This window comes from Prosopis cineraria, unplaced genomic scaffold (assembly GCF_029017545.1).
Source record: "Prosopis cineraria cultivar Desert tree isolate PC_DT_omini unplaced genomic scaffold, ASM2901754v1 PC861, whole genome shotgun sequence".
Lineage (NCBI taxonomy): Eukaryota > Viridiplantae > Streptophyta > Magnoliopsida > Fabales > Fabaceae > Prosopis > Prosopis cineraria.
This window is the reverse complement of record NW_026556186.1, coordinates 21,333-40,350: the sequence shown is the minus strand read 5'-3', so window position 1 is coordinate 40,350 and position 19,018 is coordinate 21,333. Positions and strand designations below refer to the sequence as shown.

The following is a 19,018-nucleotide window of genomic DNA, read 5'->3' as shown; positions in this document are numbered from 1 at the left end:
ATTTCAATTATCCATTTATCGTGTAAGATTTTAAGAATCTTGAACATTTAATAATTTATACCATATAAATTAATAAGATTTTGCAGCTATGAGGATCAATCTTGTAGGTATTTATATGAGTTTCGAAGGCCTGTTATTAAAATTAATTCTCTCTTTATAATAAATATTTAAGTCTATGTAAGATTTCAAGAATCTTCGAAGATAATTAAATTAATTGCCTTCTCATATAAGATAATAAATCCTCACAGATATCGTGATTCACAATTTGTACAGTAAATAAATAAACAAATTTTTTATAAATAAAATAATAAACATTTTTTATAATCTTAATTAATTAAATTAATAAATTTAAATTATAATTATATTGTCTAATTAGATCTTTTGGGTCACGTGAGATTTTGAAACTTTATAGACCTTTAGGATAATCGTACTGTGAGAGTCAATAAGGCTTCATAGGTATAACGATTAAGATTTTTATATTTAAAAATATATGTTATATATTACGCATTAAAATGCATATAAAGTGAATATTATTTAATTCTTTTATTGTGTGAGACTTTGAATCTTTATAAATATTTAAGATAATCTTGTATCATGTAAATCAATAAGGTTTTACAAATATGAGAGTAAAATTTATATGTTAATATGGGTTTTAAAGGCCCATCATTAAAATTAACTCTCTTTTTATAATCTAAATCTAATAATAATTTATTTAAGTCCCATGTAAGATTTTAAAAATATTCATAGAAATTTAAATTAATTACTCATTGTGTGGGATAATAAGTCCTCACAAATGTAGTAATTTTCAATTTTTTATAATAAATAAATAATTTTTTATAAATAATCATATAATAGATAATTTAGAAAAATTAATTAATTAAATTAATGAATTTAAGTTGTAATCACATTTATTGATTATATCTTTTAGTCATATGAGATTTTTCAATCTTCGTATACTTTTAAGATAATCGTATTATCGTATGAGTCAATAAGACTCTGCAAATATAATAATTAAATTTTTAAAATATATATAAATTATATATTAAATTAATTAAACTAAAAGATATATTTAAATAGATTTAATTTTTTTATCGTGTGAGATTTTGAAATCTCCGCAGATATTTAGGATAATCATATTATTGTATAAGTCAATAAAGCTTTACAGGTATGATGATTAAGAGCCTTTAAATCATATATATACATACTTAAACAAATTATTACTAACACTTGAAAATATAAATAAATTGCTAAATTCTTTTATCGTATGAGATTTTAAAATCTCTGCAGATATTTAGAACAATTGCATTACCGTATGAACTAATAAGACTCTGCAGGTATAGCAGTTAAAATTCTCATTCATAAAACATAAAAGAAAATAATTGTAAACTATATTCTTTCTTTATTTCAAAAAATCAAAAATTGAGAAAATAATTAAAATTAAATTACTTTTGCAATTTAAAACACACATATTAAAATTTCAAAAATTATTTTATTTGCAAAATAGTGAATTATTTTAATTAATTTCTTTTCAAAAAATATTTTCACCAACAACTTTCAAGCCTAAATTATGTGGACTTTGATCTCTATCACAAGGTACGTAGGCCTTAGAGTCAAATTTTGAATCAAGTCCTCCCTTATAAATAAATAAATATTTTTCACTTAATTCTGATCATTTTTAGATCAAACACATGAATATGAAAGGGATAATTAAAATAATTTTAAAACTATATTAATATAGCACAACAAACATCAGGTAACCGTTCTGACAAATGGGTGTTATGGGGTGCCTAACACCTTCCCTACACTCAATTAACTCTCGAACCTATTTTTTATTTCCGCAGACTATCCTTATCCTCCTTTAAATAGTTTCTCAAGATTTACTTTAAAATCTCGATGGTGGCTCCTCGTGCAACCAATTCCCACCCCAAAGGCCGGGACCTTTGCTTACGCGCTGTCCGCATCGCATGCTACACTTCCTTCTATATATGTAGCATGAAATCATACTCATTTAGACAAGTTATGGAATGAGAATTTTTTTCTTGAATTTGGTAATACTCTATTGCTAGTTGTGCTTGTTTGTGGCTATCCTATATTTGAATACAAACATAATCAAGAGTTTCATAAACTTTTATGGTATCTTTGAAGGTTAAAGTTAATGTTTTAAATATTATTACTTCGATCATTATCTTTATCTTGTCTTGTCTTCTATTTCGTTTCTCCCTTGGTTTGTGTCCTAAGTTCTGTTTTGAACTATCATGGTCCTACTCGTGCCCCCATATCAAATCAATCTTTCTTCTTCTTCTTTTTCAATCCCGACTCAAAAAAAATACTGAGCCTGAATGGGTAACCCAAAGTTCCCAACCCTTATTGATAGCTCTACTACATTCAAATTCCAGATCTTATTTAAAAGGTAAGAAACTAGTCATTTGACCCAATATATGTTAATAAATATGATATATATTGCATGAGCTCAACATAATTACAAGAGTTTACTTGAGCGTCTCTATTCTGTTCTAGGTATATACAAGCGGGCAGGGTATATAGACACAGAAAGGATTGGTTTCAAGAGTGACGGAAGCATGCATATTAATTAGCAAAGAGAAAGAAAAGTGCTCATGTTATTGCTTTAATTTCTCTTCCAGTGATGCTTCCCACTCCATTGATGACATCACAAACTGTGACAGTGCCCCAACCACCTCCCTCATTTCTGGCCTCTCCGCTGGATCTTCCCTTAAGCATCTCTCGGCTAACTCTACCATCTGAAACAGATATATCATATATGAAGATGATCACTTTGTTTTTTGGTTATGGGGCGTAGTGATCATCATTAATGTTTTTTCATGCAGATAAGACAAACTAAAGCAGCCTTATTGCTTGGAGAAAAATTAATCAAGTTGTTGCATGCAAGTTGGCCTAAATATTATATTATCTAACCATAATAAGAATAAAAAAATAAACAAATGAATAAACTGAGGAACCTTGAATACATCCTCCAGAGGATAGCCACCTTGGAGATTCCGATCTATGACATTTTCTAAAGTAGCCTTAGGGTCATTGTCTTCGAATATTTCATTAACCTGAAAGTGATTAAAACAAAACTTAGTAAAAGCCGGTGGGGAAAACACCCACACCCACACACTGACGCGCACACACACAAAAGGAATATGTCAACTTTAGAAAAGTGAAAAATATGTTTTGTTTCCTTATCTTTCTCATTTCTATTATTAATCAAAGAAGAGTCTGGCTTACAACTGTAATAAGGGATTTCATTTTGCTGGCTTCTAGACTGTCACGAAACAGAGCACGTTTCCCTGTTACCAGCTCGGATAGAACCACTCCAAATGCAAACACATCAGTTTTTTGGTGTCAGTTGAAGCTCCTTCACAGATCTTCAAACACAATATTTAAGAAAATTAGAACTAATTAAAATCAACCCGTTTTTGTGCTGAACATGATTATTCAGAGAGCTTGACAACATAAAAATTGTGATTTTTTTTGTTTTCAATCTTTGGTTCTCAGTGAATATAGAAGCAGATGTAATATATAGCCTACTCTGGTGGAAGGTAGCCAGGTGTTCCAACAAGCCTTGTTGCTATGTTAGTATCCTCGCCATTTGTTCGTTCTACCAGCTTTGCAAGTCCAAAATCTGCCACCTGTTAATTAACAAACTCAAGATGATTATTGATATGAACTATGAAGTACACACACTGATACACACACACACAAATGATGTGATGTTATTTTCACATCATCAAGTTTCCTATCAGAAGAAGAACCAAGGGTGGTAGTTTAAGCTTTGCATGTAAAGTTATAAGAGCTAAAGTCAACAAAACATGTGCTTCAGGCTCAGACTTCAGTGATAAGCAGTACCTTTGCTCTGTACTTCTCATCAAGAAGGATATTGCCAGTCTTTACATCACGATGAACATATCGTGCTTTGGTATAATCATGTATGTATTCAAGACCTTTTGCAGCATCTAGGGCGATCTGAACTCTAGCATTCCAAGAAAGAGGCTGATAACCTGTTTCAAAACCACCTCTCTTTTTATTTCTTTGATTAGTTAATATAGTGCATCTGCACTAGTAGTGGAAGGATCTAATGCTCTGTAACACTTCAATGTATAATGTTAATAAATTTATTGCATTCTCTATATCAGACCTCTTAGTAATGGATTATGAAGATGATCACTGAGAGATCCATTCGGAACATATTCATAGACCAAATAGAGGTGGTCTTGTCCACTGGCATATCCTAACAACTCTACCTGCAACAGTAATTATATCTGTAAATTTATCAATCAAAATGTCTTTAAGACTTTATTTAAGATCATGTCATTGGATATATATATATATATATATATATCACTTACAATGTTGATATGATGGATCTTGCATAAGATATTGAGTTCTGCATAGAACTCTTTTGATTTATTAGACCTCATCTTCTTTATTGCAACCTCCTGAAAAGCAAAATCAGCTGGTTTTTATACGCAATAAGATTCTTTAACAAGTAATATTAGCAACATAGAAGTTAATATCCTGTAAGATTCTTTCAATTGGCGTTATGTAATCTGAAAATATTTTCAAGTGGGAGTTTCTATCTTTCACTTAGAGAACTTGAGTGCAAACACTTAAATTAAATTACTTGATTCAAATCTCTTGTCTTTTGCATACCTTCTCGCCCATGACACCAAAATACACACTTCCATATCCACCAACTCCAATTTTTCTGGTTTCATCGAAGTCATCGGTAGCCTCTTCAATCTCCTCGAGACTAAATATTACTGTTTTTTTCTGATTCAAATGGTGTCGCATCTGTACTAGTAATTAAATGCCGTAATATGAATTAGCAAATGATCTATCTTACATCCTTTGTGGGCTATTACTGAGAAATTGTACGGCATAAATAGCAACTTATGTTACCTTTCACAACTTTTGTATGAAGAGGGTCTGAAAGAGTTCTAATGGAAACTGATCTTTCGGATGATCCTTTGCTCTTTTTGCTCTTAATGATGAGAATAAGCGTTGTGGACAACGAAAGCAATGCCAAACTTGCTAGTATCCCAACGACTATTGTAAAATTGGTGATCCTTTTTCCTGCCAAGGGGAAAAATCAAATCAAGGACATTCAACCTCCTTTTGATTGCTTGCAAATAATACAAACATCAATGGGCTGAAGATTAAGGGTGTATAAAAGGGAAGGAGAAATTGTGAGGCTAGTTAATTAAGTTGAAAATTTTCTATTAGACTCCACAAATTAAATTTAAGAAACTAATTTGATCAAACAAAAAAGAGGTTTCCATGTCCTTCCTTTACTATAACCGCAAATCTATATCCACCAAATAAATAAATAAATAAATAAACCAACTTTCAGAAGAGCACGAGTGACATTGAATGTATATCAGACTCAAATATAATGCAATGATACAGTTTGATCGTGGCGGCCAAGAAAAAAATACCTTTATTATCAACATTACTATCATCAAGCGATGGAATGCCATTTAACTCACTGGGAATAAATAGAACCCATCCGACATCTATAAACGATGGGTTTGGATTTAAGATCCTGTTCAAGTTCTTCATGTTATCAACCGTAGAATCGAGCAGACTAGCAATCGTGAAGGGTGTTTCATTCTGCTGCACCGTATACGTCACGACAATCTGAGACTCACTCATTGAACACCCACAGAGAAGATATATCGTTAGAGTCTCATTTGTCTTCAAATTAGTATGATTTCCCAGAATCCATGCTTGCCCATTATAAACCAGATCAGAAATATTCTGCACTGTGTCATTAGGCTGCACTGTGTAGGTCGTCTGATAAAAGTACCCACTAAGCTCACTGGTATTTAGACAAGTACAAGGTACACTAACGAGGTAATCATCCTGTTTACTGTCGGGACGCCTTACGGTTTTCAAATGGGACACGTTGATGGAGTAGTGTAATGCGATGTCTTCTTTGGTGATGAGATTATTATTCTTGTTCACGTGATATAATGAGGCATTGCACTGGGGGATAATATTAGAGCAATTCAAGGGTTCTTTGTCAAAGACTTTGGTCTTAATCATGAACGAGTTTGCTAGAAGAGGAAGAAGCAGAGAAAGAAGGAGGTTACGTGAAGCCATAATGGAAGCTTTTGAAAAACTTTGGTGCTGAGAAGAAGAAAGGGTATAAAACTGAGGAGGTTTCAGACAAGAGCTTCGTGCTCGTCCGTTGTTGTCATGACTTGGCAAGTACTGATCATTCTTCGGAACGATTGATGATCTAGAATCTAGAATCTAGATTAATGAATAGAATATAATTTGCATGAACTGTGTTAAGTTAATTATAAGCTAGGGTTTTATAGGGTGGAGGGCTGTGCATGGCAAGTTACATATTACTGCTCGAAGTTTACGTTCTGAGTTATCTATGTTGTCTCTCAGCAATATTAACAAATGTCAAGATTAGTGATCTTTCATTGGGTGGCATTGTTGCCGCCGGCAATACATGCCAAATTCACACCTAGTTGGAACAAGAACCTATCATATTAATTAATAAAGATATATGCATAGTTCTACCAGCAATCTCGTTTCGCACATTATAATTAGCTTTTGGAAAAGTAAAAACTGACCAAGACCTGTATAAAATATACTCCATCGAGCAGTTGAAACATGCAGTTACTGTATGATCAGTTTTGAAAGGTATTAGTTCGAACGAATGTAAAGTTGGCCAACGTAGAAATAGTTAAGAATTAATAATTAATAAATCAGTAAAAGTATATAGTCCATGAAAAACTAGTAGGTATAATGCAACACAGTAATACAAGTCTTTACAATTAAAAATTGATAGTAAATAATTTAAGAGTTATAACCAGGCGGTGTCAAGGGATTTTGAGGCTTGAAGGTAAAAGGGCGTAACATATATATAATAAGTTATCAATACTTATATTACTTTTTAACTTTTCTTTTTTTCTTTAATTTTTCAGATTCATACTTTCTATTTGACATTTTTTATCACTAGAAATTAAAAAAAAAACACACACACACACACACTACACATAGTATTTTGAACAAACACCTGATTGCAGCAAAAAAAGGTCCTGTGAATGTGATGAGCCTTTGAATGAAGTTGCGTGAGATTTTCAAAAGCTGACCTATTTTGAATGTTTGTCAAGCCAAGAGCTTTTTAGAATAGAAAGACGGGAAGAGAGCATGATTTCTTTAGGTTTTAGAATGGAAACAAAAAAAGAGAAAAAATGGAAGAGTTGAGACGAAAAGTGAGAGAAAGTTAGAGATGATGATGCTAGAATTGTAGAAACAGAATAAATAATAATTAATGATTAGATTAAAGCCAATTCAATAATTAAATATTATTTTGGGAATGTGGAAAGTTTTTAAATGGGAGAAGAACTGGAGCTTTATTTTTTTCATTTGATCTTTATTACATAATAGGACAAATATATTATATATCTCTTCATTTCCTCTTACTACTAATACTATAGGGGCACTCATGACCTTTTTTTGGGGCTCTAGGCAAGCGTCTTACTTGCCTATGGGTTCCCACGGCCCTCGTTGTATCATGTTTAGTCTCCGATAAACTACGATGCTACTTTGATGCTGTGTGAAGATCGCTCATCAGACGCCCACAACACAAAGGATAAAGGAATATAACAATTGATTTAATCAAATGATCTTTATGTTTTCTTTTTCTTTTTTTGATAAAATCTTTATGTTTTCTTTTATTTCAAAAGAGAATATTCAAGTTCGATCGAGAATAGAGAAATTAAAGAGACAGAGAGTAGGAAAAACCAATTTGGATGGGGATCTAAGCAATGATGTTTTTGCGAATAAATTAAAGAAGATTCTCATTTCTCAATCAGGTTTCATATATTGGGACGACAAAGATGTGTGTCAGCCTCGTGGTCAGCTTCTTATTATTTTAAATTTAAATTTTAAATGCTTGTTTTAGTATTTTACAAGTAGAAAACGTTGCCCTATTTCTTTGTGACTATATATGATCACTGACAAATTAAATTCCCATTAGTTTCTCAGTCAACTCTGAGAGGGTACGTGCGTATGTGTACATTTATTTTATTTTTTTCTTGTTTTGCTTATTGAATGGCCTGTACATGTAATTTTTAGTCAGCATGGATGCGCGGGCGCACATGCATGCAGGCATATATAACGTGCCTGGATTAGGCTTTTTGGTGCCATTGGTTAAATAACCAGAGTTTAAATGTCTTTGGTATTTTACAGCTATAGGTGGGTATATCTCTTCTCTGTAGCTGTACATGTTTTCAATTTAATTAAGATTCCATTAATGAAAACCGAGAAACAGCTTGGGGAGAAATTTTATTTTGATGTCACTGCACTGGGAATTAGCTGTGTATTTTTTTTAAATCACCCTAACACGTGCGAACATCGTGGTTTGGGACCAGGTTGTCGATACCCTGGCTGGACTATGTTTTTCTCGTCTGTTTTCCGAAGCTTCTTTTATTTTTTGTCCCTCATTAAATACACACACACTCGTTCTTTTGTTTGTTTGTGTATGTGTGAGAGAGATAGAGGATCTTTTAAGGAAGAGTGAGGATCGAAGGACCTTCATTCGGTTGTTGTTATTATTTTAATTTTTAAGACTGATCGGAAATGATAGTGTTGAAATTTTAGGTAATTAGATAAATATAAAAAGTCTCATAGTTACATTTAACATGCACTACCACTTTGGTCAAACGGCCAAAAAACTTCAAAAAAGTCGAAAAACGAAATGAAGGCAATAACCTTTTGTGCATTGAGTTATATGAAGATATCATTTCACATTTTATTGAAGAGGATATAGACCAGATATTTTTTTTTTTTTTTTTTAACATTTTGCACACTGGGGTGCCGTACAATTATTTTATTTTATTTTTGTATTGGCCTTCTCTTCTTCTCCGATATCCTTCCAAAAAAAAAAATCCTAATATTAGCCATTTCTAAAATTTTGTTCCACGTGAGCTTTAGTACTTGTGGAAGTTCCTGGACAAGAGCAAACATAGCTAGGTTACTGGCAACGAATGGTACACTCATGCAAACATTTACTTTAGCTCTCACCCAGTCACCCACCCTCAACTCTTCTTTTCCACTTACCGTAAAAATAGGAAATAAATAAATAATAATTAAATTAATATAAAAAATTAACACTCCTCAAAAAAAAAAAACAGATCTGGAGAAAAAACACAAGCCTCTTCTTCTGCCATGGCCACCAATATTAGAGGCACACTTATATTACAACTTCTACATATGATGAAGAATAAATAAAAAGCAGTAGTGTGTATGTGTGTGTGTGTGTGTGTGTAACTTAGACATTGAAATATTGGAGATGGTGACACGCTTTGTTACTACGGCGTTTGTTTTATTCAACGTGGTGGTCGTAGTCATGGTGGTTCCTTCATGCAAGCAAGATCAGTCTGCAGAGAAAAAGCCGATGAGGCGAGGGATTTGCAAAAATAACCACACAGTACTTAAGGAAAGGTACGACAGGAATCGTTGCCCATATGCTGAGAAAATTGTGGCTGATCATGTCAAGGCTCTTTTCGCCAATGACCCTATCGTAGTTGCCAACTTCATTCGCAAACTCTTCCATGACTGCCTCGTCAATGTAAGCTTCCTTCCCAAACAATTCAACATTCATGGATATATAGTAGACACCCACATGAATTAAGAGAAATCTGGGCACAACACAACATTTTTTAGAAATATATTTTGTTCACTAAAGAAACAATAATACTTTCTAATGGACTTGAACATTCTTACTACTGCATCATTTTTTTTAAAAAAAAATGAGTACGTTAAAGATCAGATATGTACACTCTCTACTCTCTTTGTATTAGAATAATTTGGAGAAATATACTGCCCCTCTTCAATCATAAGAACTACTCAAACTAAAGTTATCGTGTTTAACCAAAACGTAAACCCTTTGGCCTTGTGGATGGACTTGAATAGTCTTGCTGCATCATTTTCTGAGAAAATGAGTTAAACGCCCTCTCTTACAGGAATGCGATGCGTCGCTTTTGTTAGACTCGACGGAGAGTAATGGATAAGGTACAGAAAAGTTCTAAAACAAACGGAGAGCTCTTGCAAGGCGTGGGATACATTGACGACATCAAAGTGAAGCTGGAGGCAGCTTGTCCTCTGACAGTGTCATGTGCTGACATACTCTCATTCGCCGCCATGGAAGCCATGACACTTCTCGGAGGACCTCGATGTCCGTATCTCGGAGGCCGCCGGGACGGAATGGTGTCGCTTGCTTCTCAAGTAGACATAGACCGAAACATTCCTCTCCCAGAGTGGACCGTCGACCAAATCATCCAACTCTCCCATAAGAAAGGGTTCAGCGTGGAGGACATGGTGGTTCTCAGTGGCGGCCACTCTGTTGGTGTGGCTCACAGTAGTGTCTTCAAGGACAGGATAGTTGGGTACGGTGGGTCGCCGGAACCTAACGTGCCAAACCAGCTGGTGACAGGGCTGGCTATGAAGCGTAAGCCACCGGGGACGACGGAGGCGAGGGCGTATCCGACGGTGAGCTTTGAAGAGACACCGACGGTACTTGATAATATGTTCTTTAGGAATCTGGTGGAACAAAAGAAGGCGTTGCTGGCATCGGATCAGAATTTGCTTAACGATCCAAGAACTTCTCCTTACGTGCATCAGTTCGCCGGAGATGAACAGTTGTTTAAGAACAAGTTTGCCGACGCGTTGGTTCGGATGTCTTCTTTAGATGTGCTTATTGGGAAGAGTGGGGAGATTAGAAGGACTTGTAAGTTAACAAATTAGTTTATGTTGTCTGGGGATCGTCCGCTGGGGTTGCAGTTATTTTAGAGCCGTTAAAAAAATATTGAAATTTCGAAGTCGGATCAATCATACATTTCCTTCTAACCAAAAAATGCAAATCATAACATTGCCCTTCTTTAAAAAAAAAAAAAAAAAACTACATTTGCTATTTGCTGAATCACCCTGTATCAGAAGCTGAGATGCCATTAAACCTCAGATTAGCGAGTCAAGCAACTTGGTTATGTGTCTAATGCTGTTTATAGGAATCAAGACAGATGAGAGGATAAAGTAGAAGCACATTTTTGTCCTTTCATCTTTCTTGTGAACGGATAGAAGCTCCCTTTTACATTGGATAGAATGTAAAAGCCGCCGTGCTTCAGGTAACAGCGAGATGCTAAACTGCCACGGGTTCATTCTGAAAGCCACGGATAATAACTACAGCGACATATCACCTCCTATTTCGTTCATAACTTTCTCCACCTTAGACAAAATATCTATCAACAGCAAAACCGTGCATCAAAAACGTCTCAAGAAAACAACAGAACGCGTGATGTTAACAAATGAATATGTCAGAAAATAACGCAACAAACACGCTGAAGTTCAAGCCTTGAATCTGCAGAAAGAGCATAGTGATTGATGCTAGAGAATAAGATTATGGGTAATATGAAATATTGAAATTACCCGTAAGAAAAAGGAACATGAGTACTTCTTCACTTAACTAACCACCTTATGTGTTGAAAAAGTGAAAGGATTAACCAAAGAAAATAATCGGAGTTTACATTTGTAAGCGAAATAAGTATTACGCGAGAGAGAGAGAGTCAGAGTAGTAGTTATTATACCTTGGAAGGAAGAGTCTTCCATGTACTTCTGCAACAAAAGAAGACAAGTAAATATATTAATGGTAGAGTACTATTTATAATAGCAGAACAAATTTAAAAGGAGAATAGTTGTTCCAAAGCATTCTCGTCAGAGAAAGCCTATGCTGACGACCAGCTCTGTATCAACACAGGTAATAGTATTTTGCCAGTATCAGTACTTTAAGGGTAAAATTCTAGATGTGTACCACAATCTGGGACTTGATATCAATCTCCTTGGAAACATTTTGTCGAGCTGCAACACAAAATTTTAATCAAATAAGACTGATTGTAGTGGGAAATCAGAACCAATCTTGATGTTACCAAAGAAATATCATACCCTGGCTGATCTCAGAGCAATCCATTAGTAATGATGTGAAACTGGGAGGCAAGGCAGGGTATACGCCTTCAAAATTGTGACCAGCAGTGGTTTCCTTTTCTTGGGTACCTGAATACCGGTTACCTTCATTGTTGGAACTTGGGGGCATTTTCGGAATATAAGTGTCAAAAGGTGTTATGGTGCTAAGTTCCTCACCAGCTCTACACATAAGGGAAGCATCAGTATATATTCTCAACAGAAACTCTGCATAATTTGCAATGAACATACACAACTTCTGGAAAGAGGAGAAAAAGGAAATAAATAACAAGGAGAGAACTCGGGACATTCATCAAAGCCAGCGAAGTAAGAGAAATGCGAAAATTGACACATTAACATCATTGACAGTGCATGAAGATGTAATTATTCAAACTTCTATAGTCATCGTGTTACAACCTACAGCAGTCATTGAACTTCTCACCGGTGGGAGTGCTTGTTTGATGACATAAACTCTGATTGCGACGAAATTTCAGATCCAAAGTCAGTATTGGGAGTTTCTGGTCCCTTCTTATCTTCCAGGATCCCCTAAAATAAAATAAGTAAACAAACAAACTTCAGGAAAGCAAAGATGGCATTACAAACCATGCCCCTCGTTTCATGTACCGTTCAAGCATCTATTATGATTCACAATAGTGGCTTCACCTTCAAAGTATCTATAAATGACTGTGCATCATAGAATGATGAAAACCTCATGCCGAACTTCTGGATCTGCCAAAGAGCAAAATAACTGTCTGAAGAGCCTTTTCTATTACTGCAAAACAAGGTGTATCATAACTAAGACTTCAGGTGAGTTATGTGCATAGCCAGATTTTCTTGGTATTCTAGTGAAAGCAGTCCAGTTATAACCTTGCAGCAATGCAAAAATTATCAGCAACCTGCAGCATTTATCCATCATTTGCAAAACTAAAAAACTTCGTATTTAGTATTTGCAAATGCCTGTGTAGGCAGCAAGAATTTCAATTTATATATCAATTTTTTATTCAATGATAACGCCCTTAATCTTGACAATGTAAACAATATTCATGTAGCTAGAAGACACGACAAGAAAGACAACTACTTTTTTTTTCCGCCAAAAAAGAAGAAGAAGAAGAAGAGAGACAACTATTTCGTTCTCTCTCTTTCTCATTTATAGCATCTGAGAAATGGGAAGAACCTGCACTGATTACTTAAGGTCTTGCTTTGTAAAGTTAACAAAGGGAGGGATATGAGATAAGTAAAATGGTCAACTTGCCTCCCCCACGGAATCTCTGTAGCTGACTAGTACAGTTTTGATGCCCCTAGCAGGAAATCCAGATGCACATGACACCTGGGGCCAGGAAAAATGCAGCTTGGAAACGTAGTGCTCCTCCTGTCAAACATTACACAATAATTCTCCATTGAATGATGTGCTACTAAGGAAAGAATCAACTGGCAGTGGCTCACTAAGACCAAGCCATATAATGTTCTAAACAGGAGCAGCTCTATTTATATGCATTGCTGCTGCGTGCACATAATGAATAAAAGAGCGTCCATTAACATGCAGAACAAAGTGTATTTAGTATAAATATATTTTTCGTCAGATGGGCTAAAAAGAGATCTCTCTTATCAAGCACATTTTGAGAGATAATCGAAAACTAAAGCTGAATTTAGGCATGAAGGTTAGTTGGAATTTTAAACAAATGCTCCGCCAGAAAAGATAAGAAGAGGACAAATAAAAAAATTGAAGAGAATTTCCATTGACGAGGAACATTATCCCAATCTCAGCCTAACGGAAGTACCGGTACTTGAACAGGGAAAAAGTATTAAACATTACATTGTTCTTCAAACTGTATTAAATATCTATATATTGTATAGGCCTATTTGATCGAAGCATGTTTTATAGGGCCGTGTCCTGTCACTTAGCCGTACGTATATTTCTAAAGCTCAAGTCTCAACGTCTTTTATATGCAATCAAATCTTTTATAACATAATCGGATGAACTTTTGCAAGCAATCTAAAACATCATTATCACAGTCCTTAAACTACATAATCGCGATTTGACATATTTCAAAATCTTCTGCCATGAACGCCCTACCAAAATCTGCGACCATTAAAATGACATTGATGTTCTTTGAATCTTAATCAACGTATTTCTTACTAACTAGAAAGAGCAATCGTTCGAGAACCAGGAAGTAGACAAATATCAACACTCACAAATCAGAGCAAGTAACATGAGAAGCGTCTAACACTGCTGAAGAATTAAGGACTTACGAGTAATTCGTCGTTGAAGTAGATGGCGATGATCACATCGGAGTTAGAATAGTCGTTGATGAGCCGGCAAAAAGCAATGGAAGGGGACGAGATCCAACTGCCTCCGGGACGACGATTCCTGAGGCAAGTAGGCAGAGGAACAGGATCCGAGCAAGAGATGGTGATTGAGGGATAGGCGAAGAAACGAGCGAAGTTGATCTCCCACTCATATCTGACAGTCTTCATCGGGTTCTCACTGCCATTGCCTGATATCAGAGCGAGCGAACCAGCCATTTGTTCTTGGCTCGCCTTTCAGAACTTTGAATTTAGGTGCGAAAAGAATGAAGAACACTCTTGTTTATATACGAAGCCCCCGGCTGCTAACCCGAACAGCGTGATCTTGTTTCCAGCTTTCGTAAGCTGTAAGGCTCTTTCTCTCTGTGTTTTTTTTTTTTTTTTTGCTTTGGTACAAATTAATAAACTGAAAAATTTGTTTTCCATTTTGATATTGATATTAACTGTTATTTCTCGATCTTTGTTTTATTTAATATTATTTCACTTATAATTAATTTTATTTGAGAATTTTATAACAAATCTTTATGTAGTCATCTGTGAATCAAAATTTATAAAAGCAAACAAGAATTTAGAATGAACAAATTATGGTGTTGATAATTGTGCTTCATCGTGATAGAAGACAAGCATATTTGTTGCTGGATTTTATGGGGGACAGGGGGAGGCATAGCTTTAAATGGTCGGCTTTTGTGGCCACTACAGCAATTAGATGATCCATCTAAATAATACTCTTTTCATTTTAGATTATAAAATATTTTTAAATAAAATTTTATATATCAATAAATTTTATTAAATACACTTAACAATTTTATCTTTTTAAAATAAAAATATAAAATCTTAAAACTATTCATAATTTTAATATATTAAAAATAAAAAAGATAAAAATTAATTATAGAAAGAGAAAAGGTAAATTTAAAATTGATACATTAAATAAAACCTTAATATATTTAAAATGTCTTATATTTTAAGATGGAGAAACTTTTTTAAAAATATTTTATAATTTGATATTAAAAAAGTATTTGGTTTAATTTAAAATTGGAATTTAGGGCCGATACTACAAGCTACTAACTCAAGTTGGAGTACATATAAGAGATTGGATACAGATTTGGCTTTGGAAGCTGATATTGCATGCAAACGGGAAGGATTGCGATTTGTACTTACCTTTTTCTATATTAGATGCAATTTGTTTTTGTTTTTTTTTGTTTTTAAATTCAGCCAAGTGAAGCAATTGTGCAGGCTTCTATACACTGATGCGCGCTCATGAGGAATGAGGAACCTAAGACAAAAAGGAAAATTGGGAATACATGCTTCAGGCAACTGATGGGTGTCAACGTCGAAAGATTGCAAGAATCGCAACAACAATGCTGGAGGATCATTTTCAAGTTGCCTAAAACCAAAAGCAAACTGCATGAGATACGGATTGATATATATATATATATATATATATATTTTTTTTTCAGGAACATCGGATACATAAACAGAGATACAGACCTAAGCACAGATTAGAATTGGCAGGGTCCGAGTCATTAAGGAATCTAGAGTTACCAACTTGGAGGGGCAAAATTTAAAACCAATAAGGAGTAAAAACTAATTTTCACATTTTTTTGCAAAGAAAATTTAAAAAAAATACAAAGGAACATCGCAGCTAGAGGGAAGGGTTGCACAAATTACTAACAGGATAAGATTTCAACCTAACTCGAAGTCTAGTCAATCTTATAGAAAGATTGGTTAAGACAACTTGTAATTTAATCCTGTCCAAGTATAATCCAAAATTTAACAAGACTAGATTGGTTTATAGGATTTAAAGATAGGTCTTGATAGTTCAATATCTCTATTTTTCTCCCTTTTTTCCTCTGTAAGTGTTGCAACAATTCATTTCAACTTGATAAACTTAATTAAAATAATAAAAATACTTATAATTATAAAAAATTTATCACAAAACATTAAAAGTTAATCATCATAAATCCATAACAATCTCCAACCAAAAAAAGTATTAAATTACAATCTATTAAAACATTAAACAAACTTTAACATGTATAAACTACATTACAACAAAAAGTTAACAACAAATTTTAACCAATTCACATGCAATCATCTCTTCTAGTATCAATTACACTTGACACATCTCCTCCAGCATCAAGAATATGAGCCACCAAATCATATATCAAAAGAGCACAAGCATCACTAGAGGAGCAGCATGGCGAATGGTGGACGACATGAGAGAGGCGAGGGGTAGAAGACTGTTGGTTATTGCTTCTGTACATGAAGATGGAGTGAAGAGTGAATGAAGAGAAGAGAGGTAGAAAATTAGGAAATGAAGTGAGATGATGCAGTCAATAATCAAGTCTTAAGTTTCACATTCAACTATATTAAAAATAAAAAAATTATAATTACGTTTAAGTAATTTTATAAAACTGAATCAAATTAAGTGGTTTGAAATGTCAATCCCTTGCCTAATCCAACCTAAAAATGAAATTTGATCTTGTTAATCCTTTTAATTCTTTAGGTCACTTTTTTCACAAGACTAAATCGAATCAAGTTTGCTCGAATTGAATTGGGTTGGACAAGACCATTAGACTTTTGCATAGCTCTAATGAGGGGCAAGCACCCCCTGCTTTTGTCATTGCTTTGAGTACAACCCTAGGAGTCACTATGGGATGCATTGTTCTTCATTCAAACATAGCTATATTCATTAGAGTTATGGGTTCAAAGACCACTTATATTTTTCATGTGTCCAAATGGTCTTATCAAATTTTTATTCTTTGAATTGGAAAGTATTTGTGGATAATTCACTATCAAAATTCTTATATCAACAACAAAATTTGAACTCATAATCTATAAGATTATGAGTTAAATTTTTATCAACTAAATCAACTTATTAATTTAATAATTTTACAACAAATAATACTATTTAAAATATGTGAAATATATTTGTATAAGTAATTACAAATAAATAATTATAATGATAAAAGTATAAATAACAATATTTTTTCATCCCTAAAGCATAAATAATCGTGACAGTCAAAGTGTAAAAAACTATTATTATTACTATTATTATTATTATTATTGTAAATAACTATTTTTATTCCCACGCATATTTAGTATTTAAAGGAGACAAGTAATTAACAATTTGCTTGAATTTGTGTAGTTTATTATCCTTAGTTATACTCAAAACAAAAACAATTTATTTATTCTAGAAATATATACTTTTTTATTTCCACAATAAATCTTTCAACCTCTATTACAGCTTAGTATATTTTATAATTTTCTATCACAAAGAATGTTAAAAATTTTAAAAATATATTTTATTCCAAAATTTAGTATTCCTGTTATCTCATGTTTATTATCCTTTACAATTTATTATTTTTATGCATATAAAAAATATCAATGATAATTTATTTTATTTTATAATTATTTACTTAGTACATTTTAGAAATATAAAAAATATTTTATTGAAATTTTTTCAATGAGTTGTACACCTATTTTTTTATAATTTATATAAATTAAATTTATAATTTTTTTACTTATTACATGTTATAATATAAAAAATATTGTATTTAAAATTTTTCAATGAGTCGTACACCTATTTTTTATAATTTATATAAATTAAATTTATAATTTCATATCATAACAGAGTCCATCATTTTTTAGTGTAAGTCTCATGTTTATCACCTGTTTTTTTTTTAAATTTTGGCTACAGTCGCATGTTTTTTTAATACAATTCTATCACCTGTTTTCTTCACTCGGACCACCTATCTTTTTTTCATTTTTGGGCCACAGATATTAGATTTATACTTTTTTCATTACAGGCCCACGCTCTATTTCACTATATAAATTTTCTTATAAAAAAGTGCAAATTAGTGAATTACCATAATTGCAATATACTAGAGTACATAGACAGATCACAGATTGTCGCTGCGTTGACCCCAAAAACCATTTTTAGTATCAGTCTGTAATTAAGATTGAGAATTGACGGACCCCAAAAAAAGTGTAATTAAGAGTTTGTTTGGATAATTATTAAGAGTTCGTTTTAGCCGCATCTAAAATATATTTTTATTAAATTCAACAAATAATTTTATCCTCTGAATGAACTTCTGTACTACAGAGACTAAACACGTGCTCCCTCTGCTTTTATTTTTAAGAAAAATTATTTTTTTATTTATTTTTTATATAAATAAAATTATATATTTCAATAAATATCTATTACATATTTTTAAATTATTTTTTATAATTTATATTAATAAAAAATAATTAATGTATATTTATACTGATTAATATAGTATATTTAATTTAATTTTTTTATTTTTAAATATAATTATTATGATTAATTAATTTTTTTAAATTATTTTTTATTTTAAATTATAAAACACTCTAAAATAATTTTTTTTTCAAAATATAAAATATTTTAAATAAATTAATATTTTATTAAATATTTTAATTTTAATATTATTTTTTATAATTAATTTTTATTATTTTTTATTATATTAAATAATAAATATTTTAAAAAATTTATATTTTTATTTTAAAAAAATAAAATTTTTAAATATATTTAATAAAATTTATTGTTATATAAAAATTTTATTTAAAAATATTTTATAATTTAAGACGAATGAATAATATAATTTATATATGTGTATAATTGGCGGGAGTGCTCAGAATTAAGAATATTCCGATGATTTCAAGGTCAGCGTGCTGAACCCGCTTTGAACTAGTTTCGTCT

General features: G+C 32.6%; 2 protein-coding genes and 1 pseudogene across 3 annotated transcripts; 1 reads left to right on the top strand and 2 right to left on the bottom strand.

Annotated features, from left to right (window-relative positions):
- Positions 1-2,618: 2,618 nt before the first annotated feature.
- LOC129298611 (lysM domain receptor-like kinase 3) lies at positions 2,619-6,126 on the bottom strand (annotated as a pseudogene).
- A 3,268-nt stretch (positions 6,127-9,394) lies between these two features.
- LOC129298614 (peroxidase 5-like) lies at positions 9,395-10,791 on the top strand. Its single transcript, XM_054937040.1, has 2 exons — positions 9,395-9,616; positions 10,036-10,791. The coding sequence occupies exons 1-2, from the start codon at positions 9,395-9,397 to the stop codon at positions 10,789-10,791; spliced, it is 978 nt and encodes a 325-aa protein (XP_054793015.1).
- Positions 10,792-10,863: 72 nt separating this feature from the next.
- Positions 10,864-14,595, bottom strand: LOC129298610 (protein POOR HOMOLOGOUS SYNAPSIS 1-like). 2 transcript variants are annotated; one of them, XM_054937037.1, is made up of 8 exons: positions 14,248-14,595; positions 13,250-13,366; positions 12,661-12,726; positions 12,440-12,543; positions 11,983-12,182; positions 11,852-11,898; positions 11,628-11,655; positions 10,873-11,282 (listed from the first exon to the last, which is right to left on the bottom strand). In XM_054937037.1, exons 1-8 carry the CDS (start codon positions 14,518-14,520, stop codon positions 11,224-11,226), a joined length of 894 nt encoding a protein of 297 aa, XP_054793012.1. In that variant the 5' UTR covers positions 14,521-14,595; the 3' UTR covers positions 10,873-11,223. The 2 variants fall into 2 exon arrangements, with proteins under 2 accessions (XP_054793013.1, XP_054793012.1); XM_054937038.1 differs by lacking the exon at positions 11,628-11,655 and having other exon boundaries at positions 10,864-11,282.
- Between the last annotated feature and the right edge of the window lie 4,423 nt (positions 14,596-19,018).